The sequence below is a fragment of the Coregonus lavaretus genome (genome assembly GCF_964263955.1).
Source record: "Coregonus lavaretus genome assembly, chromosome: 4".
Taxonomy (NCBI): domain Eukaryota; kingdom Metazoa; phylum Chordata; class Actinopteri; order Salmoniformes; family Salmonidae; genus Coregonus; species Coregonus lavaretus.
In genome coordinates, this window is record NC_139991.1 from 49,044,057 (window position 1) to 49,069,372 (window position 25,316).

Here is a 25,316-nt window from a genome sequence, read left to right on the forward strand (position 1 = left end):
GGTTCTCAATCAAATCTACTGTAGCTGAGAGAGGTGCGCCGAGAACATGCAGTTGCCTAGGCAACCCTGAGTGCCGGAGTTGGCACTGCCACAGGCCTCCGCTCTGGAAGCAACAAGGCAGGAATTAGCAGGAGCCCAGCTATTGATGACACATGTCCCATAGTGCAGGTGGGTCTTCCCTGTTCTGATTGTCAGCGCTCTAAGAACATGGCTTTAAAGGTTGCTCCCAGAGACTTAAGACTGTCGTCCAACCTTCACTCTTACATTTTGAAATATTTTTTAATTCGATAATTTATTTGTAAAGTGCTGGCATTATGTCCAAAGACAAACAAACAATCTTAGTGCAGTTATTTTCCGAGTCTGTCTATAGGTTCACATGCACATCCATTACTGTTGTCAGTCTTACGATACCTCAAACCTTACTGTAGTTATTACAATTTCTGTAAGCTGGGTGGATTTATGCAAACGGTCAGTAGGAGGTTTTGTATCGGTAGACAAAATGCACTAAAATATGGTCTTCTTCTTTGTCATAGGCTCAGAGCCGACCATAGCAAAGAGCCTGATATACCTTTGAAATGAAATGCATGGTGTGTCTAGATCATAGACTTCAGTTATGTAGGACTAATGGGCATCTCAATGTTTCAGCATGCATTATATTACAGTCATTGAACAAAGACCTGTTGTTATGGACGCTGATCCTAAGAAGAAACACACAGGGATTTCCTGATGGATTTCGTCAATCGGCAATCCATATGAAAGGACCTGTAGTTAGTGTAGACCCTCTCCTTCCAGGACCACCACACTAGAGGAATGAGATAGAGCGCTGTATAAGTGGGTACTGTAGGAATTGGGTAACCAAATGGCACACAAAGCAGTTGGTACGGGGAAAACTTAACAGCTCAGTGTAGACTACTTTGTGCAGACCTTGCACAGCGCATTGTTAAATTGGTGGACCTCAGCACCCATTCACTACAATCCCATATTCTTTCCTGCTCATTGTGTTCACACAGTTTTGTTGGACAAGCTGGACTAAAATGCAGTTTCAGATTAGTGCTGATTTCTGGTAGCCAAGAGGCCTCTATTTGAAGAAATAGCGAAGTGCTACACTAAGTAAACATTGTAAATTAGAACATTATATTATGTTACATACATATGTGACAGCATTCTTTTCAGCCACCACAAACAGAGCTCACTCTCTTTAGGTTAGCCATAACATTCTCTGAGTTTCACTCAGTTTTCTAGTGCAACATCATTTCATTTCCAACTTCACCCCCACAAAAAGTGGGGTTTGTGTTTGTTTGTTTTTTGTATGGCTGGGACATATTTAGGTACAACAGATGCAGTAAGGCAGGCAGGAAGTGAATCAGATATAAACAGGTTGAAGGTTGAAGCAAAAACGTAAATAAACAAAGACAATGTATAAAAACAAGGGTTCCTATGGGTAAAGTTTGTACTACTGTAGTCTACTCCACGGCTCATCTGAAGCTTTTCCAGTCTGTCGTCATTTATGGTGATAACTGTTTCAGTGTGTGATATATATTTCAGATTGATCAAGTCTACATGTTGTTCAGGTGGTTTTGAAATAACAAAGTGACACCAACAACTAAATATTCTGCTACTCAGGCAGTATAGACCACTACTGACAAGAAGTGGAGTAAACTTGGTTGTTATTTGATCCAGTAGCATGAAACTAACACAGGTTTCTATTCTACTGTATGTGATAATATGCCACTATTCTAGCCTGTCAGAATTGCTAAACCTATACAAACATGCCCATGCAAAATGTCACAGTATTGTGTTTCTTGAGTTGACACATATTGTGCTGCAATTCAAGAAGGCAAATGGATTGGAACTAAAGTCCAGAATATGGAGCGATTTCAGTGCCAACAGAAATTGTGTTTGAATTCCATACTTTTGTATTTGTATTAGGATATTTAATTCAAATTTAATATTCTTGAATTTGTAATGCACAAATTGAATCATTTAATTCATAAATTGAACTTTTATTTCATGATTTGAAAATGAATTGAATGAATATTGCATTCAGTTTTAAAATGTGATTTAAATTTAAATGTATATTCAAATTCAATATTTATATATTTAGTTTCAATATGGTAGATATTGTATTAATTGTCTGTGTATCTAGCCGTTTTAGCTATGAGCTATTATAACCCCATTCCTGAAAGCTAAGACTCTCTGGAACATGGACATGCCTTCTGTTCCCCTCTATGATGATCACAGGTGCGCAGGAAACGTTAGAAGGGAGTGTCACAAAAAAATGCTATTTGGCCCCCATAAGAATATAGTTGAATAGCCCTGTCATAGCCCTTCTAAGGATAGCCTTTCCGCTCCCTATTTAATCTTGCTCTTGTGACTGAAAGAGTTTGAACCAGGTCTCCTGCATGTCACAAGACTGTGTTATCCCACTTAGCTAAAGCCTAGAAATGTGATTTGATTTTGATTATAGGTATAAATTCAGGAAGTTCATGTAAAGGACGACGCGCTGCTTGCTTAAAGAAAACTCCACTCAAACTATATTTAGGATTTTTTTTCATTAGTCCACTGTTGATACAGTCCCAAAATGTTTTGCATGTCAGCAGTCAAGCTTTCAAGATATAAGATTTTCAAAAAGCAAAGTGTCACTTGCCAGGTGTTTTGCGTCATATGATGCATTTTGTATCATATGAGTATTAATGAACCACGCTCTTTTGATGAGTAACCTTGCTGGAGACTTTAAGACTTGTGTTAGCTTCCTGAACTCATCCCTATGAGCTTTAGCTATGTGGGTTAACACAGTCTTGTGACATGCAGGAGACTTGGATCTAACCCAGTCAGTCACAAGAACAAGATTAAATAGGGAGTGGAAAGGATATCCTTGGAAGGGCTATGTCAGGGCTATTCTACTATATTCTTATGGGGACCAAATAGCATTTTTTTGTGACACTCCCTTCTAACGTTTCCTGCGCACCTGTGATCATCATAGAGGGGAACAGAAGGCATGTCCATGTTCCAGAGAGTCTTAGCTTTCAGGAATGGGGTTATAATAGCTCATAGCTAAAACGGCTAGAGACAAATTCATAGGAAGAAAATAATTTAAACATGCCACATTGGCTTCAGAAACCACCAGAAGCTTCTGTTTACCACAGAGAGCATCTGTTCTCCTCTACCTGGCTGGAAAAGTACCAGAATGTTGTCTGTGGTTTAGAATCTACATTTTTGGAACTGAATTTGAAACTAAATCTGAATTCATCTGAGAAATTGAATGTATGAATTAAACTTTGATAAACTTGAAATTATAGTTTGTACATTTGATAAACAGACAATGAATGTAATATCTACCATATTGAAACTGAATATATAAATATTGAATTTGAATATAAATTTAAATTTAAATCAAATTTTTAAACTGAATGCAATTTAATTCAATTCAGTTTCAAATCATGAAATACAAGTTCAATTTATGAATTCAATGATTCAGTTTGTGCATTACAAATTCAAAAATATTAAATTGAAATGTAATATCCTAACACAAATAAAAATTATGGAATTCAAATACAATTTCGGTTTGCACTGAAATCGCTCCATACCAGAGTCTTATTATTATTATTTGCTTACAGGAACACACAGTGTTCTGTAATCATGACTCTAATAAAGCTAGTTTAATTATTTGTCCCAAAGCAAACAGATGGTGATTAAGCACAATACTCTCTTCCCCTGGAGTCCCGATTAAGGCACTGATCCCCTGCCCCTTCTTCAGAACAGGACACGTATCAACACAGGAAAACCCCCCTACCTAATGACAGTATTTCACCGGAAAGCCATTTCTCTTCCCTTAGAGCCAGTAGTGGTTGCACATGCAAATCGAGAAAGCAGTTATTACCTATATAACAGGTTTGGTATACAGACTGTCTATCCGTCCTATCTTATTAGTGAGTTGCAACAAGCAGGTTTAATTATAGATGAGATTAAGAACAAGGAACATAATTGGTTTCTTGTTGGGGATGTAGATAGAATAAGTGAACAACCTATCAATAGGCCAACAAACATGGCTAGTTAGACTGTATATCTGGGGATTCACCGACATCGGCAGACATATTCACAATCCTTCTTTATTGAAATCACACAGCAGCTCCAGTGCCCTTAAGATGGAAGGTCAGTCACCTTTCTTTCAAATAATTGTTAATGTTATTCCATTCTCCGGCCCACTTTATATGATCATATACAACACTGTACAAGCTGCTAGAAAATAATTTTATCTTGTGGCACCAAGATCCCGTACTTTACTGTACAGTAATGTTCCTCTGCTCTACCAAGGCTAGAAACACGCTGAAGCAGTGCTACAGTTTACATTCACCCACAGCTCAAACAACCACTCACTCATCCCCCTTCCATGCAGGTCACATTTCTCCAAAGATACTCTTGTAAACGTTTTTGTTTTCTCATTACCTAGCTAGTGCAATTATACATCTGTGCTCCTTATTACAGAAACAGGACCATGTTAAAGCTTACCCCAAATAACCATACAACAGGATCATATAGATATTAAACACAACACAACTGGCCCAATCTTGAAAATGGCTCATATAATAAAGCATTTGAATTTGATAGAGGATATGTGATCTTGTTTGTGCTCTCTTGTTTCATTGCTATGTTATCCCAAGCCAGTATGATAACTGGCAGCGTTTTGAAAGTTGGCCCAGTGTAGGATGTAGTCGAAAGACATTGGGGACAAAACGATCTTTGTTTCTGAAACCAGATCAATCTTGTTTTTTAGTAAATATAGACGTTTCCAGAACAAAAACATCTAACAAACATGATGTGCTTTCCCATCATGCAATTATTAAACAAAAATTAAAAGCAAAGCTTTTCAAAAGCTTTTCAAATTATTGTCTTGGAAGTTGATTAAACCTCATGTTTTTAACCAGGTGTTATGATCAAGTACACATTCATAAACTATAACATACAATGTGGGTGTCTGATAGGCCTATCAATGTGTTACCCCAAGCAACCATTCTATTTAGACTCCCTACTTGTGGCAAAAATGAACAGCTAGAACAGACAAAATATATAAAAAGAAAAAGTGCAACAAAACTAGTAAATGCCGCTGTGCAACATTTTGTCTCTCATCTCCCTAACCGACCGTCAAAGTCCACTAACCTCAAACCTTCCAAGATATGGGGGCAAATGTCAGTTACTTCTTTAGAACAGTCATATCTCAGCAGCTCCATACGTTTACCATGAATCTCTCCCTATAACCTCTTCAAATAAGCCAGCAGAAATCTCTCATATTAGTTTCATTCAATAATTTACAACAACAACAATTGTTGGAAGATGAAAGGAAGCTGTAGGCTGGGTGCTGTAGTCTTAGTGCCAATCCTTTCGATCACGCCGTAATAAAATGGTGCTTTTCACCTGCACCCCACTTTGTAGTCCTCGCTACCATGTAGTACGCTCTTCTCAGCATGTCTCTAGCATGCCTCCACCCCAGGCCAAGGCCAAACCCAGATTACACAAAACGTAGGCCAAACACAGGCCAAACGCATGACTCTGAAGAGAAACACGTATAAAAGTCTCTCCTTCCTTGGAGTATTAGTGATATATCTTCAGGCAACTTATGTTCGTTTTCTGTATGCAGATTTATAAGTGGCTCTGTTTTTTGTTGTTGTTGTTGATTCTCTGTATTCATTTTGCATGCAAGCTTTGTGTTCGTGCATGTTTGTGTCTCTGACATTTCCATTCCTTAGAGTCTGTGATATTGTGTGTTTTATTGTAAAGGTATGCTAAGTGTTGCAAGTACTGTTAAGCTGGTTGGTCAGTGTCTCAGATGCACCTGTACTGTATTAGATGTTAAAATCACAAGGTGTGCGGGAACAGTGTGTCTATAAACAATACGTTCGTCTATCTGCCAAAAGACACAGGCATTGCATTGACTGGCTAATCGAAGATGACATCATCTTGTCTAAGGATGATCCATAGACAAGAGAAAAGCCCTTCATATTTCCAGATCATTGATCAATCGGGTGGAAAACCACAACCCTTAAAGCGACAGGATGAGAGGTTAAACGTTTCTCCTCTCTGTCACAAAATCACATGCTTGGTTTTTCCCCACATACAATTGTTCAACTGATTTGCTGCTCTGTATGTTGGGATGAGATCATATGATTTCTTCCAAGAATTTGTGTGGCACTTAAAGAAGGAATATGGTCATTTGTATTAAACACACTGAACCATGTTGCTCCTGTAGAGCACTGTACGTTCAGTCTCTCACACAGCCAGTGCAGTGTGATCTGGTTCAAGGTTACTGAGGTTATTTTCAGAACCCATTCTGCTTTCCTTTGAAAAGCGCTATACAGGTTCAATAATAATGTATTCATTATTATTATATCTGTAACCCAAGTATACCTAGTAGGTTAGGTCTACTGTGTAGCCTAGGACTACTATGTTTATGTTCGTTAATGTTTTAACCATTTATTTAAGAGGATAACAATGGAGATATGTTTTCAAACTTTTTTGTGTCATACTCAATGATTTTAAATTCATTATCAACATGTGTGGTTGTATTGTGTTTAAAATGATCAAATACATCTATCTATCTATCTATCTATCTATCTATCTATCTATCTATCTATCTATCTATCTATCTATCTATCTATCTATCTATCTATCTATCTATCTATCTATCTATCTATCTATCTATCTATCTATCTATCTATCTATCTATCTATCTATCTATCTATCTATCTATTCCTAGAAAGAGGGCTATCATTTTACAATCTTATCTGATCCACTCTATTGATGTACAGTAAACTGTTGTATAGCAAGTTCTACTACTATGCAGGAATGATAACACAACAGCGTTACTTTGTTCAGTTTTCTACAATGGGGTCTTGAAGATGAACCAGAACACAAAACATAGTCTGGAGAAAATGTAAAGTAATGTTTTTCCATGTTAAATTAGAGATTTCTTATATTCGCTAAGTCATTCTGTTTGTTCCCCAGCAATGCCTGTGTCTGTTCAGCATAAAGAATCTTGTACTTCTTGTACTCCCTGCCCTGCTAAAGAACACACTGCGGTGTGTGTGTTTGTGTGTGTGTTTTTCTGTGTGTGTTTGTGTTTGTTCATTGCACTGTACTGCAAGTTCTGCAAGCGTGGCTTCTCGTGCTGAGAGGTTCCCTTTGGAGAGCGTGGAGGAGGACAAGAGATGGAGGAGAAAAGAAAGAGCGAGCGATAGAAAGAAAGTGTGGCGGTGGATGGATCAGAGATCGTAGTCAGGGGATGTTCACTGCCCGTTCATTCTCAGGCCCTCTCAAAACTCCTCCCCTTCCTGTCCCGGGGCCATGTCACCCCGCTCCCCGGCCTCGCCTCCCGGCATCATCGTTCCCTCCACCCCCTCCAACCCCGCCTCCTCCTCCTCCTCTTCCTGCTCATCCCCCCCTGCCTGGGGACCAACAATCTCCGCTTCCACGTCCTCCCCTCCAGCCACCCCCGACCCCGGGCTGCCCACGTCCAACAGGGAGTGAGTCCTGAGCGGGTCCTTGCGTTCCGGGTACAGCCTCTGGTCCAGGGAAAGGCTAGAGGGGGTCAAGGATTTGAAGTCGGTTTCGAAGGGGAGCACCACCCCGGGTCCGGCGGCTCCCAGTGCCAGGCCCAGGCCCACGCCAGCGGCCACCCCCACACCGGCCCGGTAGACCTCCATGCCGTCGGGTAGCATGGACTTGATCTTGGGCAGCCAGCGTTTGCGGACGCGCCGCGCGTTGGTGCACATGTCGGCGGCAATCACGTTCATCTCACTCTCCTTGAAGTTGGGCGCAAAGTTCTGACAGTAGACTAGAGAGAGAGAGGGAGAGCCAGGGAGAGGGAGAGAGAGGGGGAGTTGGAAGACATTCAGCTTTGGAAATCAGTAGCCGTTTTGCCTGTGGCTCAGTCTATATGAATAGTTGATTGTTGTTTTATGATAATAAAACAAATATTACACTGACACAAGTGATGTTAAAATGTCCTTGAACTTCCATGAATTCATAAATGATTGTGCTTTCATAACTTAAATGACTAATGGCTATAGACTAGTCTGGAATATCATGTGTCTCATAAACCATCTACAATAGTTTGACTCTGAAACAATAATCATTCAACAGAGGCTGCCATCCCCGTGAACCATTATCCTCCATTCTACACAAACAGATATTTCACAATGTAAGATCAACGTTTGACCAGCGTCAGACTCACGTTTGACAGCATTGAGCACACGGCTGTCCAGAGGTTTCCTACTGGGGTCACTGGTAGAGGAACGGATGCCAGTTCCACAGCTGTTAGCCAGGGTGTTCCTGCAGGCACACAGAGCCAACACCAGAGGGCAGCGGTAACACCAAACCCATAGGAATACATGTCTCAAAACATGACTGACTGTGCTGCACTGCAAACCATAGGTTTATGCTGACTTGAGAAGATAGATTCATGCACATATAATACACTTTGTGCAAATAAGGGCTTTGAAAGCAGGGAATGTAAATGTAAGTTGCATATGTGCATGGATTTTGAGTCTGAATATGACCCCATATGAAACAGATCATTATAAAAACTATACATTTACATTTTAGTCATTTAGCAGACGCTCTTATCCAGAGCGACTTACCCACAACCCTGGCGTTGCAAGCGCCATGCTCTACCAACTGAGCTACACCAACTGAGCTATACTGATAAGGTTAACAGCTTCTGAATCTGAGCCACACCTAAAACATGTAAATAATGTAATTATTAATCAATACCTTTAGATTAGCTTTGACTTACCTGTCGAAGAACGTGGCTAGCAGGCGACGCAGTAGGACTTTGTGTTTGATGCCAGCACACAGGTGACAGTTCATCAGCTGGCCCCGTGTCATGAACACAGATGTACCTTGAGTGGTATGATAGAGAGCTCCCTGAGTGAAATAGGTTTCCCCATCACCACTCCATGTGTTTCTATCGCTACTTTACAACCCAACTCTGCCAGCCTCTCATTTCTTTCATGAAACATTTATGCTGTAAAAGTACTCTATCACCCTGACAGTGCTATTTCACCCCATCACTTATTTTGCATCCCTTTATTCCCATCACTTATCACTTATTTTACGTGACACCTCTTATAAATAAGATTTCCAAAGTATTTATAACAAATGGCAAATCAACTTGAACTTGAATATTTCATACAGCATTTGATCTAATCTCTACCTTTCCCTTTCCTTTTGCTTTTACCTCAACCCTTTTACCAAAGACCAACAGAGCTCTCAACCTTGCTACATCAACCTTGCTCATTTAACCAGTATTCATCAATCTCCCTCTCTCTCTACTCTCCTGCAGCCTACCTCCCACCAGCTCCAGTTTCTCCCCCGGGTCTCCTTCGGTGTAGAGCTTGGGGTGGCAGCGGTATCCGATCTGGCTGATGAGGCTGGCGGGTAGGGCCACCAGGTCCCTACGGATCAGCACACAGGAGCGGTTCTCCAGGGACAGGGGCATGGCTGCCATCTCTGGCTTGTCCTGGACTGGAGAGGGGGAAGGTTAACTCTGTAGTGGAGGAATTCACGACGACATGGATAACATACAGCTTGCGGGATATACGCTACATCGGCAGGATAGAACAGCTGACTCCGGTAAGACAAGGGGTGGCCGTCTGTGTATATTTGTAAACAACAGCTGGTGCATAAAATCTAATACTAAGGAAGTCTCGAGGTTTTGCTCGCCTGAGGTAGAGTATCTCATGATAAGCTGTAGACCACAATATTTACCAAGAGAGTTTTCATCTATATTTTTTGTAGCTGTCTATTTAGCACTCAATGAGCTGTATAAGGCCATAAGTAAACAGGAAAACGCTCATCCAGAGGCAGCGCTCCTAGTGGCTGGGGACTTTAATGCAGGGAAACTTAAATCCGTTTCTATGTTAAATGTGCAACCAGAGGAAAAACAACTCTAGACCATCTTTACTCCACACACAGAGATGCGTACAAAGATCTCCCTCGCCCTCCATTTGGCAAATCTGACCATAACTCTATCCTCCTGATTCCTGCTTATAAGCAAAAACTAAAGCAGGAAGCACCAGTGACTCGGTTAATAAGGAAGTGGTCAGATGACGCAGATGCTAAGCTACAGGACTGTTTTGCTAGCACAGACTGGAATATGTTCCGGGATTCTTCCGATAGCATTGAGGAGTACACCACATCAGTCACTGGCTTCATCAATAAGTGCATCGATGACGTCGTCCCCACAGTGACCGTACGTACATACCCCAACCAGAAGCCATGGATTACAAGCAACAGCCGCACTGAGCTAAAGGGTAGAGCTGCCGCTTTAAAGGAGCGGGACTCTAACCCGGACGCTTATATGAAATCCCGCTATGCCCTCCGACGAACCATCAAACAGGCAAAGAGTCAATACAGGACTAAGATTGAATCGTACTACACCGGCTCCGACACTCGTCGGATGTGGAAGGGCTTGAAAACTATTACAGACTACAAATGGAAGCACAGCCGCGAACTGCCCAGTGACACAAGCCTACCAGATGAGCTAAATAACTTCTATGCTCGCTTCGAGGCAAGCAACACTGAAGCATGCATGAGAGCATCAGCTGTTCCGGATGACTATGTGATCACGCTCTCCGTAGCCGATGTGAGTAAGACTTTTAAGCAGGTCAAGATTCACAAGGCCACAGGGCCAGACGGATTACCAGGACGTGTACTCTGAGCATGCGCTGACCAACTGGCAAGTGTCTTCACTGACATTTTCAACATGTCCCTGACTGAGTCTGTAATACCAACATGTTTCAAGCAGACCACCATAGTCCCTGTGGCCAAAAACACTAAGATAACCTGCCTAAATGACTACCGACCCGTAGCACTCACGTCTGTAGCCATGAAGTGCTTTGAAAGGCTGGTCATGGCTCACATCAACACCATTACCCCAGAAACCCTGGACCCACTCCAATTTGCATACCGCCCCAACAGATCCACAGATTATGCAATCTCTATTGCACTCCACACTGCCCTTTCCCACCTGGACAAGAGGAACACCCAAGTGAGAATGCTATTCATTGACTACAGTTCATCGTTCAACACCATAGTGCCCACAAAGCTCATCACTAAGCTAAGGACCCTGGGACTAAACACCTCCCCCTGCAACTGGATCCTGGACATCCTGACGGGCCGCCCCCAGGTGGTAAGGATAGGTAACAACACATCTGCCACGCTGATCCTCAACACAGGGGCCCCTCAGGGGTGCGTGCTCAGTCCCCTCCTGTACTCCCTGTTCACCCATGACTGCATGGCCAGGCACGACTCCAACACCATCATTAAGTTTGCCGACATCACAACAGTGGTAGGCCTGATCACAGACAACGATGAGACAGCCTATAGGGAGGAGGTCAGAGACCTGGCCGTGTGGTGCCAGGATAACAACCTCTCCCTCAACGTAATCAAGACAAAGGAGACGATTGTGGACTACAGAAAAAAAAAGAGGACTGAGCACGCCCCCATTCTCATCGACAGGGCTGTAGTGGAACAAGTTGAGAGCTTCAAGTTCCTTGGTGTCCACATCACCAACAAACTATCATGGTCCAAACACACCAAGACAGTCGTGAAGAGGGCACAACAAAGCCTATTCCCCCTCAGGAGACTGAAAAGATTTGGCATGGGTCCTCAGATCCTCAAAAAGCTCTACAGCTGCACCATCGAGAGCATCCTGACTGGTTGCATCACTGCCTGGTATGGCAACTGCTCGGCCTCCGACCACAAGGCACTACAGAGGGTAGTGTGTACGGCCCAGTACATCACTGGGGCCAAGCTTCCTGCCATCCAGGACCTCTATACCAGGCGGTGTCAGAGGAAGGTCCTAAAAATTGTCAAAGACTCCAGCCACCCTAGTCATAGACTGTTGTCTCTGCTACTGCACGGCAAGCGGTACCGGAGCGCCAAGTCTAGGTCCAAAAGGCTTCTTAACAGCTTCTACCCCCAAGCCATAAGATTCCTGAACAGCTAATTAAATGGCTACCCGGACTATTTGCATTGCCTCCCCACCCCACCCCACCCCACCCCACCCCCTCATTTACGCTGCTGCTACTTTGTTTATTATCTATGCATAGTCACTTTAACTCTACCCACATGTACATATTACCTCAATTACCTCAACTAACAGGTGCCCCCGCACATTGACTCTGTACCGGTACCCCCTGTATATAGCCTCCCTACTGTTATTTTATTTTACTGCTGCTCTTTATTATTTGCTATTTTTATTTTTTACTTATCAATTTTTTACTTAACACTTTTTTTTATTTTCTTAAAACTGCATTATTGGTTAAGGGCTTGTAAGTAGGCATTTCACTGTAAGGTCTACACCTGTTGTATTCGGCGCATGTGGCATATAAAATTGTATTTGATTTTATTCAATTTATGGATAGAACTATAAACCCTTTCTATAGAGAGAGAGAGGCGTTCGCCCTGCGTGAAATACAGAGAGACAGAAAGACAAAGAGAGAGAGAGAGGCACACACACACACACTACTTTTTAGTCGTGAGGGTGTTTAATAAATGATTCAAGGCCTATCACACCTAAGTTCCAGATAAACAATGTGCTGTATCATCATCTTGAGAGACACAGGGGAGAGAGTTACTGGTTTCAAACTGTGGATTCATTTCCCTCCCAAAACCTTCCCATTAACCTCTGAGATACTGTACATACACACGCTCACACCAGACACGTCCACACACACCAGATGCGCTCTCTCCCACACACACACACACACACACACACATACACACACACACACACGTTTGTTTTTTATCGAGCCTTGTAGGGACCAAACAATTGATTCCCATTCAAAATTACATTTTCCCTAACCCCTAAACCTAACCATAACCTTTAACTTAACCTTAACCCTAACCTTCACCCCAAACCTAACCCTAATTCTAACCCTAACCCTAATTGTAACTCAAACCATAAACCTAAAATATAAATTTTCCCTGTGGGGACCAGCGAAATATCCCCACTTGTCTGAGTTTTACTTGTTTTACTATCCTTGTGAGGACTTCTGGTCCCCACAAGGATAGTAAAAAAACACACACACACACACACATACCTTCCATTCTCAAATATCCCACAATGTCACCCTGGAGTGTTCTGACTGATTGCAGATAGAATGCTGTAACTCTAGACTTTGACAAACCTGTCCAATAGCAATGCCTTGAGCAGCAAAAAATATAAAGCACTGCAGTAGGCACAGTGAAGTGTGTGTGTGCATTAGAGTCGTGATGAAGGCACTACAGAGCAGCTGTAATAAAGGAGCTGTTGTTGGTCACGATGTACAGTAAAATGTATAACTTCATACAGCTTTTCCATATGCCTATATAAAGTCCCATGTACTATAAGCATGACATGATGCAATGCTAACGTGCAGTAGACCTAAATTATGTATATTATTTATGACATGTTATGAGATGCATTATATGAAACCCATTTTATGAAGCCACATGTGACATTATTTATGACACATCCATTCATGATGAGAACAATGTATAGGACAGCCTACAAGACTGGCATGCGTGGCTATCAAATGTGTTACCTGATACTAGAGTACTAACCTGATCCATTCAGCTCACATGCAACATCAGTAATGCGCTTCTTAAATATTGCACCCTAAAAGCATTTTTCTACATGGCTGTTTTTGTCTGTATAATATGCAGCATATTCTTCCATTTTTACATTTTAAAATGAAAGGAATATTGCTTAATTTGTCTCATGAAGTGAGATATTGAAAGTGAGCCTTTACTTTGACATCAAAGGATATTCTCATGCTAAGAGGTCATCAGAGAATTGGGCAGCACTTTATGTGATGCAGTCCTGGAAAGTATTTCCTAGAAAACTACAATTGTTAGCATGTAGTTCTAAGGTAAATACCAGGTACAGGATATACAGTAACAGACAACTGCATTATCAAGCAACAGTTGATACTTACTTCCGTATGGGTTGGCTGAGCGCCCATAGATCTGACTGTAGGCCTCTTCCGTGATCCCATCGTACGGCTCTTCCTCAAACTCCTCATCCTCGTTCTGGTAGGAGGTGGGGCTGTCTGTGGTGGGCAGGCTGGAGGCCCCAGGACTGGACCTCTCTCCCCCGGCCACTGGGTAGGGCTGCATCCCCGGGAAGATGGTGGTCCCCCCCGCCCCTGTGTAGAACAATGAGCTCCCCCTGGAGAGCCGCCCCCCCAGCTCAGATGAAGAGGACCCTCTCTTATGATGACTCAGGCTGGGCAACCCCAGTGGGGTAGGATCGCACCCCTCCAGTTTGATCCTCCGTGTGGGAAGCACCAGGGAGGGGGACCAGCCCTGCGGCCCCAGGATGGCGGTCCCTGCCCCAGCCAGGGTGTTGTTGCTGGGGCTCTGGGGCTCTGAGCCCGGTTGCTGCTCCTCCATGGCGGCCGTTTGGGAGTCGCAGTGGGGCGAGTTGGCCTTGAACATCAGGTCCATGCCCCGCTCCACAATATGCTGGATCTGAAGATACCCGGCGGTGTACATCACCACCAGCTGCTCGCTGGCTGCCATAGTCAGCTTGCCCGTGTAGCAGAAGGATAATATAAGCTGGAAGCAGGCGGGAGTCACCGATGAGGGCAGCTCGAACTGGCTCTTGGATGAGCCGCTGAACAGGTCTCGGAAGTAGAGGCTACTGGCGGCTAGTACAGCCCGGTGGGCCTTAAAGGCTTGGCCTTTAACCAGGATGGAGACATCACAATACTGGCCCAGCAGGCGCTGCTCGTTGAGGGAGCCCAGCACGGTGCTGCCGAAGTTGGGGATCTCCACGTGGAGCAGCTGGGACATGGTGGTGGAGGAAGAGGAGGAGGAGGAGGAATAGGGTCTTTAAAGAGTCACCACAGACAAGACCAGTGAGACGGACATCTGTAGAAGGAAAGGGATGGATTAGACAAATTGGAAAAGTTGAGAAGAGAGGAGGATACAGTTCAGTGTGTGAGAGACAGAGAGCCAAACGAGAGGCGAGACAGACAAGTGAAAGCAATGTGTGAAAGAGAGGCTAGAGTGGCCTGGGGTGAGAGAGAGAAAGAGGGAAGTGAGAGAGAGAACAGAAAGAGACAGGTGAGAGAAGAGTGTGTGAACAAAGAGAGAGAGAAAAGAGGGTGGGAAATAGACAGAAAGAGAAAAAGGCAGAGGAAGCTATTTAAACACATGAACATCGATTCATTTGAATGAGGGCATTGTAAAATGCCAATTTTGGTAACTATAAAAAGCTGAAATTCTTATAATAATAAAAAATCACATTATCTGCAAAGTATGAAATAATTAAATTATGTCATCATTTTGGCAGACTTTGCTGAAAACATGGAAACTGCAGAAATATGGTATAAAAACATGAATGAATAAATAATGTTCAGGTAATATGCAAAGTAAGAATTCAAAGTAGTAGCCTTCAGTGATAAAAGAAACAGTCAATATAACCAGTGTAATGATATAATTGACACATATTATTCCAACTCGTAAGTATGATCCCTTCACGTTGAATGTAGAAACTAAGCTGTAGCCAGCAAGGAAACACATGCATAATCCCTGGAAACAACTAACTTCGGAGACACAAAGAAATATAACTTTGATAGCTCCCTTTAAAATAACAACCAGTTACAGCAAGACAAGCTCCCCAGACGTATTTGTATATGCTCCTTCATTCCATTAACCTTATCTTTGTGTTTTGCTTCCCCAAACACTCGCCAGTTTCATTATTGAGCAATGCTGCAGAAGGGTTTCCAGGAATACAAACGGAAAAGTGTCACCCCTCTCGCCCGCCTCCACAGACACACACACACCCCTCTCTTCTCTTCTCCGCTCTCTCGCACACACGGATGGACACACACACACACGCACATCCCATCCATCCCAGACAGCTCTGACCTGTACAACCCAATCCTCAGGAAAGGAGAGTGGACACACCATGAAGCTTTCACGCGCCAGCACCAGAAAAGAAGAGAGCAGGAGGAGAGAGTAAAAAGCTCTCTGTTGCTGTCTCTTGTTCTCAAAGCCTCGCTCTCTGACTCTATCTTGCTCTCTGTCTCACTTAGAGCTCTGAGCTTTTCTCCCTCCCTCTGTTTTCATTCTCTCTCTCAAAGCTTTTCTCCGTCCCTTGGTTTTCTCTCCCTGCCAAAGCTTTTCTCCCTCGCTCTTTTCTATCTCACTCTCCTTTTACTCACCCTCTCTCTCTCTCTCCCAGGGCTGAATTCAACAAGTGCTGCTGCAGCTGGAGAGAGCGCATCAATGATGAAAGGAGTGGGAGGCTCTCTGTGTGCAATCAATGCAGCATCTATACGTATGTCGCAGGGAGAGGGAGGGATGGAGCGAGAAACAAAACACAGGCTAGAGTTACAGACAAACAGAGACGGAGACTGGGTGAGGGAGGGAGGGGGTGGGTTGAGACAGAGGGAACGTTGCAAAGAAAGGCAATTGCGTTGGAGCAACTTCAGCTCCTATCTGAACCTAAGCAATGGCCAACAAAGAGAAAACTTCATAAAAATAGCGAGTTAATAAATAGAGTTGAATGAGAAAAAAGAAAGGAGACAAAATTTGTTAATTATACTGTCTGAAATGTGCAGTTGAAAGTAGCCCTGTCATTCGCCCTGAAATCTCCAGTTTGATACAAGAACCTATTGAGAATGTGACTCATACTTAAACAGCTCATACCATTACCACTACTGATTCTGAATGACGGAGAATATTGAACTTGCTAGTGTTTGTGCAAGTATCACGCCGGGAGTGTCTGTTAAAACGCTGTGACTGTCTCTTATGGGATTTTAAACACGAGTGAGTGAGTTCTCCCAGTGAGATGTCACTGAGTTCACTATATTAGTTTGTTCAGGTAGACAGCTCCCTCTGTTGTCTGGTTGCATTTTTGGACAGGCACTGAACAGGGCTCCCGGACTGCTGTTTGTGGATGGATTAGAGCGGGAAAAAGGACCCCAGACGTCATTGAGTTTGACAGAGGAAAGCCCAGAGAAAGGTTAGACAGCAGCTTACTGTACAGAGAGTGTCTCTGCTAAGGACTGTGAGGGAAGCTGTGAACATAAAACAACCACGACACAGATTGACACATGCAAGAGAGAGAGACATTGAGAGAGAGGGAGAGATGAGAGGGAAAGAGTGAGTGAGAGGGATAGAGCGAGGGAAAGAGGGAGTGTGTGGGCAACATGAAGTGTGTGTGTGTGTGCCAATCCTTTTTTCCCTCCTAACATGTCATATTATGAAAACTTGTAGATTCACTGGTAATTTACTCACTGCTTAGCAATGTAAACAACACCAGCTAGAATGAACACTGTAGGTGTTATAAGAATCTCATCTATGTCAGTGTAAAATGATGGCACAAATACAAGAAATTACAGATCATCTGAAATTAGATAAAAGTATATAGTTATTCTTGTCATGTGGCGTTTCTTCTCTCTCTCTCTCTCTCTCTCAATTCAATTCAATTTCAATTTTTTCTCTCTCTCTCTCTCTCTCTCTCTCTCTCTCTCTCTCTCTCTCTCTCTCTCTCTCTCTCTCTCTCTCTCTCTCTCTCTCTCTCTCTCTCTCTCTCTCTCTCTCTCTCTCTCTCTCTCTCTCTCTCTCTCTCTCTCTCTCTCTCTCTCTCTCTCTCTCTCTCTCTCTCTCTCTCTCTCTCTCTCTCTCTCTCTCTCCCTCTCCCTCCCTCCCTCCCTCCAACCCTCCAGACAACAACCCAGCCTGACAGATATAATGCAAATAGAGATATCCAAACTGGGCAAACTTCACATCACCACAGGGAAAGACATCACCCCTTTTCTCTTCCCCCTTCCTCTCTTCCTCTCTTCATATCACGGCACTTTCCCTCTGAGCCGCTGTCTTTCTGCCAATTAATGCACACAGGGCTGCAATGCAGTGAGTCCGCACGCGCCACAGCACAGAGAAAAGTGAAGCATGCTGGGTATAGAGTCTACAGACATGCATGTACGTGCCAGCCTGGGCAGAGAGGGGGAGGGGGATCCAGAAATATGTTGAGTCAGGCAGACGGGAGGACACAGCACTGCGCACAGCACACCAGCGCTGAAACAGCCCACTAAATTTAGACTTTGTACATCTCTGATAACAAATATAAAGAAATGAACTCCATCAACCGGCTGTCTATGTCTGGTTAATCTTGGTTAACCCAGAACTCAAATCTCACGTAATTTGGTCAGATGTACCATTTATGTTTATGTGGTCTGTCCACGAGAGATTCATGTCTAGCTGTCTACGTGTGCTCTGTGTGTGTCTGTTTGTGTCTGTGTTTGTGAAGGAGAGAGAGGGAGAGAGAGAGAGGGAGAGGGATAGAGAGAAATAGAGAGAGAGAGAGAGAGAGAGAGAGAGAGAGAGAGAGAGAGAGAGAGAGAGAGAGAGAGAGAGAGAGAGAGAGAGAGAGAGAGAGAGAGAGAGGGGGGGGAGAGGGAGAGGGATAGAGAGAAATAGAGGGAGAGAGAGAGAGAGAGAGAGAGAGAGAGAGAGAGAGAGAGAGAGAGAGAGAGAGAGAGAGGGAGAGGGAGAGAGAGAGAGAAAGGGAGCGAGAGAAATAGAGAGAGAGAGAGAGAGAGGGGAGAGAGAGAAACAAATAGAGTGCTTGTGTGTCAGAGTGTGTGTTGTGTGTCAGAGTGTGTGTGTGTCTGTCTGTGTGAGCAAGTGTGTGTCCACGCCCGCGCGCTGGTGTACGTCAAAGCCTCATTGACAGCTCCCTCTTTTTTTTTTACTAGGTGTGTTTTTATAATCATGTCTTTATGTGTCACTGAGAGTTATGAGTGTGTAGGTGTAGTTTATGGAATGGGAGATGAGATTTGAATGCTGTCACTGCTCCTACTATGTGTTTGGGAAATGTTAATCAGGGCAGCACTCTGGGTGCTGGTGCTGATTATTTGTAGTAGCAGGCTGGAGTATTTCAATATGCAATGCAGGCTTATAGACCAGATGGTACAGGTCAACCCTACTCCCCACTCTCCACACACAACACTGAAATTATACAAGTTTAGAGAATACACACAAAGTGACAATATAACACAAAACATGTTTTAAAGCACAACAGCACTTTTCAATGTTTGTAATGGGAGCTATTGTTTTAACCTGTGATGATTCTATATCCCTTTGAGGATCGATACAAGTCCATTCAAATTCTATACAATATTAAACTGAGGCAAATATAAACTAAAAGCTATAGCCACTGCTATAACGGTGAGGCTATATAATCTCAATATGAACAACCCCTCTCTATAAATATTCAGATACTGCAGTTGTTCTCATGTCTAAAGTGTAACAGACAACAGATTCCATCCACGTTGTTGAGACGGCCGACTCCCTGGCAACAGTTCTACCAATCGGGACGGACTGACGGAGCGTCTGCCACGGCTCTCTTGGATGCATTGAGAGAAGAGAGAGATTGAGGAGAGACAGAAACAGACAGAGAGAGCGAGAGAGGAGGAACAGAGGAGAGGTGTCTGAGTGCTTATAGCTGCTTATAATGCAATGTCAGGCTTTGCTTGACTTCTCCCCTGGGAGAAGTTGTATAAACGAAGTCAATGTCAAATACATTTACGTCATTTAGCAGACACTCCAGAGCGACTTACAGTTAGTGTATACATTTTGGGTTTTTTCATACTGGCCCCCCGTGGGAATCGAACCCACAACCCTGGCGTTGCAAGCACCATGCTCTACCAACTGAGCTACACGGGGCCTAATTGTTGTTTGTCGTTTGAATCGGCTTATGAATCACTGGCTTATGTAATATGGATATAGTGATTTATTTGTTGGTGATATGATATTGTCTAGATTTTTGTAATAATCTGAAGCAGTGCATTTAGACTAAAACTCTGGATGGAAAGTTTTGTCTAACATTGGATGGAAACAGCCAAATTCCAGGTTTTCTTAGCTGTCTCCAAGCTCTCATTGTCATCACAATGGGTACATATACAACACAAAGTACAGTGTAAACGTACAGTGTAAATGTACAGTGTAAACGTACAGTGCATAATACATATTTATCATACAACACATCATCCACATATTTCCTACCTAGTCTGGTGTATATGCTTATTAACTACCTCCAATTCTCTCAACCTAAACACTAACATCTCAACCACCCTCCACTTGAGTCACTCTACGCAGGTTTCTGACAGTGTACTCCTGTAGTGGTACCTGTCTCTATCCCTCAGTAGCAGAGATGAGGGGGTAGACTCAGAAGAGGGACTGCCATTGAGTTCCAGGCAGGCAGACTAGTGTTAGACTAATGGACTCCAAGTGGGCGTAGGAGGTAAACAAACAAACAGTCACAGCAGCTGCGTCAGCCCCACGGACAATGACAGCAGGACATCAGGGCTTTTAGAAATACAGCATGAGAAAGAGGGAGGGAGGGGGGGGGGTGGAGAGAGCGAGAGAGACATTTCCTCAGTGAAAACAACGTCCTGAGCAAATGTCAAATTGGCTTTAAACCAAATTACCGTATGACAGACCACGTATTCACCCTGCACACCGTACCTGACAAACAAACAAACCAAACCAAAAAGTATTCTCATGCTTTGTTGATTTAAAAAAAGCTTTTGACTCAATTTGGCATGAGGGTCTGCTATATAAATTGATGGAAAGTGGTGTTGGGGGAAAAACATATGACATTATCAAATCAATGTACACAAACAACAAGTGTTCCTGTAAAAATTGGCAAAAAAACACACCGATTTCTTTCCTCAGGGACGTGGGGTGAGACAGGGATGCAGCTTGAGCCCCACCCTCTTCAACATATATATCAATGAATTGGTGAGGGCACTAGAACAGTCTGAAGCACCCGGACTCACCGTACTAGAATCTGAAGTCAAATGTCTACTGTTTGCTGATGATCTGGTGCTTCTGTCCCCAACCAAGAATGGTCTACAGCAGCACCTAGATCTTCTGCAAAGATTATGTTAGACCTGGGCCCTGACAGTGAATCTCATTAAGACAAAAATAATGATGTTCCAAAAAAGGGCCAGTTGCCAGGACCACAAATACAAATTCCATCTAGATACCGTTGCCCTAGAGCACATAAAAAACGATACCTACCTCGGCCTAAACATCAGCACCACTGGTAATTTTCACAAAGCTGTGAACGATCTGAGAGACAAGGTAAAAAGGGCCTTCTACGCCATCAAAAGGAACATAAAATTCAACATCCCATTTAGGGAAAATACTTGACTCAGTTATAGAACCCATTGCCGGTTCTGAGGTCTGGGGTCCACTCACCAACCAAGAATTCACAAAATGGGACAAACACCAAATTGAGACTTTGCATGCAGAATTCTGCAAAAACATCCTCCATGTACAACATAAAACACCAAATAATGCATGCAGAGCAGAATTAGGACGATACCCGCTAATGATCAAAATCAAGAAAAGAGCCGTTACATTCTACAACCACCTAAAACGAAGCGATTCCCAAACCTTCCATAAAAAGCCATCACCTACAGAGAGATTAACCTACAGAAAAGTGAGCTCAGCAATCTGGTCCTGGAGCTCTGTTCACAAACACAAACAGGCCCCACAGAGCCCCAGGACAGCAACACAATTAGACCCAACAAAAATATATTTACTTGACACTTAGGGTTCCTTGAGTGGCGCAGTGGTCTAAGCCACTGCATCACAGTGCTAAAGGCGTCACTACAGACCCGGGTTTGATCCTGGGCTGTATCACAACCGGCCGTGATCGGGAGTCCCATAAGGAAGCGCACAATTGGCCCAGCGTTGTTAAGGGAGGGTTTGGCCGGGTTTGGCCGGGGTTGGCCGTCATTGTAAATAAGAATTTGTTCTTAACTGACTTGCCTAGTTAAATAAAAACAAATAAATAAATAGGAAAGAAATCACCAAAAAACTAAGCAAACTGGAATGCTATTTGGCCCTAAGCAGAGAGTAACCAGTGGCAGAATACCTGACTGACCCATATTTAAGGAACGCTTTGACTATGTACGCATAACCTTGCTATTGAGAGAGGCCGCCGTAGGCAGACCTGGCTCTCGAGAGAAGACAGGCTATGTGCACACTGCCCAAAAATGAGGTGGAAATGTGAGCTGCACCTCCTAAATTCCTGCCAAATGTATGAGCATATTAGAGACTCATATTACACAGATTAATTTTGAAAACAAATCCAATTCTGATAAACTCCCATATGTATTAGGTGAAATACCACAGTGTGCCACCACAGCAGCAAGATTTGTGACCTGTTGCCACAAGGGCAACCAGTGAAGCACAAACACCATTGTAAATAAAACCTATATTTATATAATAATATGCCATTTAGCAGACACTTTTATCCAAAGCGACTTACAGTCATGCATGCATACATTTTTACATATGGGTGGTCCCGGGGATCGAACCCACTTCCCTGGCATTACAAGCGCCATGCTCTACCAATTGAGCTACAGAGGACCATACAGTGCCTTCGGAAAGTTACAGCCTTTTTCTAAAATGGATAAAAAAATAAATAATCCTCAGCAATCTATACACAATACCCCATAATGACAAAGCCAAAACAGATTTTTTGAAATTTTAGCAGATTGATTAAATATAAAAAACAGAAATACCTTATTTACATAAGTATTCAGCCCCTTTGCTATGAGACTCGAAATTGAGCTCATGTGCATCCTGTTTCTATTGATCATCCTTGAGATGGTTCTACAACTTGATTAGAGTCCACCTGTGGTAAATTCAATTGATTGGAGATGATTTGGAAAGGCACACACCTGTCTATATAACGCCCCACAGTTGACAGTGCATGTCAGAGCAAAGACCAAGCCATGAGGTCAAAGGAATTGTCCGTAGAGCTCCTAGACAGGATTGTGTCGAGGGACAGCTCTAGGGAAGGGTACCAACAAATGTCTGCAGCATTTAAGGTCCCCAAGAACACAGTAGCCTGCATCATTCTTAAATGGAAGAAGTTTGGAACAACCAAGACTCTTCCTTGAGCTATCCGCCCGGCCAAACTGAGCAATCGGGGGAGAAGGGCCTTGGTCAGGGAGGTGACCAAGAACCCGATGGTCACTCTGACAGAGCTCTAGAGTTCCTCTGCGGAGATGGGAGAACCTTCCAGAAGGACAACCATCTCTGCAGCACTCCACCAATCAGGCCATTACAGTAGAGTGACCAGACGGAAGCCACTCCTCAGTAAAAGGCACATGACAGCCCGCTTGGAGTTTGCCAAAAGGCACCTAAAGACTTTAAGACCATGAAAAACAAGATTTTCTGGTCTGATGAAACCAAGATTTAACTTTTTGGCCTGAACGCCAAGCACCACGTCTGGAGGAAACCTGGCACCATCCCTACGGTGAAGCATGGTGGTGGCAGCATCATACTGTGGGGATGTTTTTCAGTGGCAGGGACTGGGAGAATAGTCTGGATCGAGGCAAAGATGAACGGAGCAAAATACAGCGAGATCCTTGATGAAAACCTGCTCCAGAGCGCCCAGGACCTCAGACTGGGGCGAAGGTTCACCTTCCAACAGGACAATGACCCTAAGTACACAGCCAAGACAGCACAGGAGTGGCTTCGGTACAAGTCTCTGAATGTCCTTGAGTGGCCCAGCCAGAGCCCGGACTTGAACCTGATCAAAAATCTTTGGAGAGACCTGAAAATAGCTGTGCAGCAACGCTCCCCATCCAACCTGACAGAGCTTGAGAGGATCTGCAGAGAAGAATGGGAAAAACTCCCCAAATACAGGTGTGCCCAAAAGACTCAAGGCTGTAATCGCTTACAAAGGTGCTTCAACAAAGTACTGAGTAAATGGTCTGAATACTTATGTAAATAAATATAAATTAGCAAACCTTTGTAAAAACCTGTTTTTGCTTTGACATTATGGCGTATTATGTGTCGATTGATGAGGGAAAAAACTATTTAATCAAATTTAGAATAAGGCTGTAACCTAACAAAATGTGGAAAAAGTCAAGGGATCTGAATATTTTCAAAGGCAATGTATCTGTTTACTTATTTTCCCTTTCGTACTTCAACTATTTGCAAATTTTTACACTGTACATAGCCAGTAATATAACATTTGAAATGTCTCTATTCTTTTGAAACTTTTACTGTTGTGTGTAATGTTTACAGTTCATTTCTGATAGTTTATTTCACTTTTGTTTATTATCTATTCCACTTGCTTTGGCAATGTAAACATGTTCCCATGCCAATAAAGCCCTTTGAATAAAGCCCTTTTAGCGAGAGAGAGAGAGAGAGAGAGAGAGAGAGAGAGAGAGAGAGAGAGAAGAGAGAGAGAGAGAGAGAGAGAAGAGAGAGAGAGAGAGAGAGGGGGAAAGAGAGAGGGAAAGAGAGAGAGAGAAAAAATGGCATTATCGTGTGGGCTATGCCACTGTTTAGATGTGTCAAATAAATTATATCCAGCAGGGCTCCGGCTATGCATTTGGTTTGCTAACTTGCTAGCTAAGTGGCTAAATGTCAAGATCAAGCTTCTTGGTTACAGCAGAGACATTCAATCCCCTTCCGGATCAAGATCACTGTTGCCTAAATAGTTTAGTGCATAAAAAATAAATACAAATAATAATAATAATAATTGCGCCCCTTGTGTGCACTTTCAGTAATACTGTATACCCCGGTATGGTACAGAAATTGTATGACGGTATGAAAATCTGGATACCTCCCAACCCTAGTGTACGTGCATGTGTGTGTTGTGTGTGGAGTTACTGTGATGTAAGCGTGCACGTAATACTTGTGTGTGTGTGTGTTAGAGAAAGATGCAAGTCAGCATTTCACGCTACCGTTTACACCCTGTATCCTGTGCATGTGACCAATAAACTACCATCTAGAAGGCGGAGAAAGTACAGGTGCATCAAAGCTGGGACCGAGAGATTGAAAAACAGCTTCTATCTCCAGGCCGTTAGACTGTTAAATAGTCACCATTAGCCGGCCTCCTGTACCCTGCCCTGAACTTAGTCACTGTTACTAGCTGGCTACCACTGGTACTCTACCCTGCACCTTAGAGGCTGCTGCCCTATGTACATAGTCATTGAACATTGGTCACTTTAATAATGTTTACATACCGTTTTACCCACTTTATATGTATATACTGTATTCTAGTAATGGCTCATCCTATATAACTACTGCTATACACACCATTTCTAGTCACATACTGTCCATACTGTCTATACACACCATTATATACATATACACTCAGAGGTCAGTTTATTAGGTACACCCATCTAAACTGAACAAAAATATAAACTCAACATGTAAAGTGTTGGTCTCATATTTCATGAGCTGAAATAAAATATCCCAGAAATGTTCCATACGCACAAAAA

The 25,316-nt window shown here is 43.2% G+C and overlaps 1 protein-coding gene across 6 annotated transcripts in view; it reads right to left on the bottom strand.

The window, feature by feature from the left end:
* Window positions 1-6,654: 6,654 nt before the first annotated feature.
* LOC311128505 (nucleus accumbens-associated protein 2-like) overlaps window positions 6,655-25,316 on the bottom strand; it is a 45,499-nt gene continuing 26,837 nt past the window's right edge. For 5 of the 6 annotated variants that reach the window (XM_084160694.1, XM_084160695.1, XM_084160693.1 and 2 more), the window contains 5 exons: window positions 13,977-14,913; window positions 9,343-9,519; window positions 8,789-8,894; window positions 8,228-8,325; window positions 6,655-7,828 (listed from right to left, as the gene is read on the bottom strand). In XM_084160694.1, the coding sequence (XP_084016820.1) occupies window positions 7,308-7,828; window positions 8,228-8,325; window positions 8,789-8,894; window positions 9,343-9,519; window positions 13,977-14,835 (1,761 nt within the window). In that variant the 5' untranslated portion in view covers window positions 14,836-14,913 and the 3' untranslated portion in view covers window positions 6,655-7,307. Of the gene's footprint in view, window positions 7,829-8,227; window positions 8,326-8,788; window positions 8,895-9,342; window positions 9,520-13,976; window positions 14,914-16,211; window positions 16,322-25,316 lie in introns of all 6 variants that reach the window. The other variant, XM_084160696.1, reaches the window with a different exon arrangement.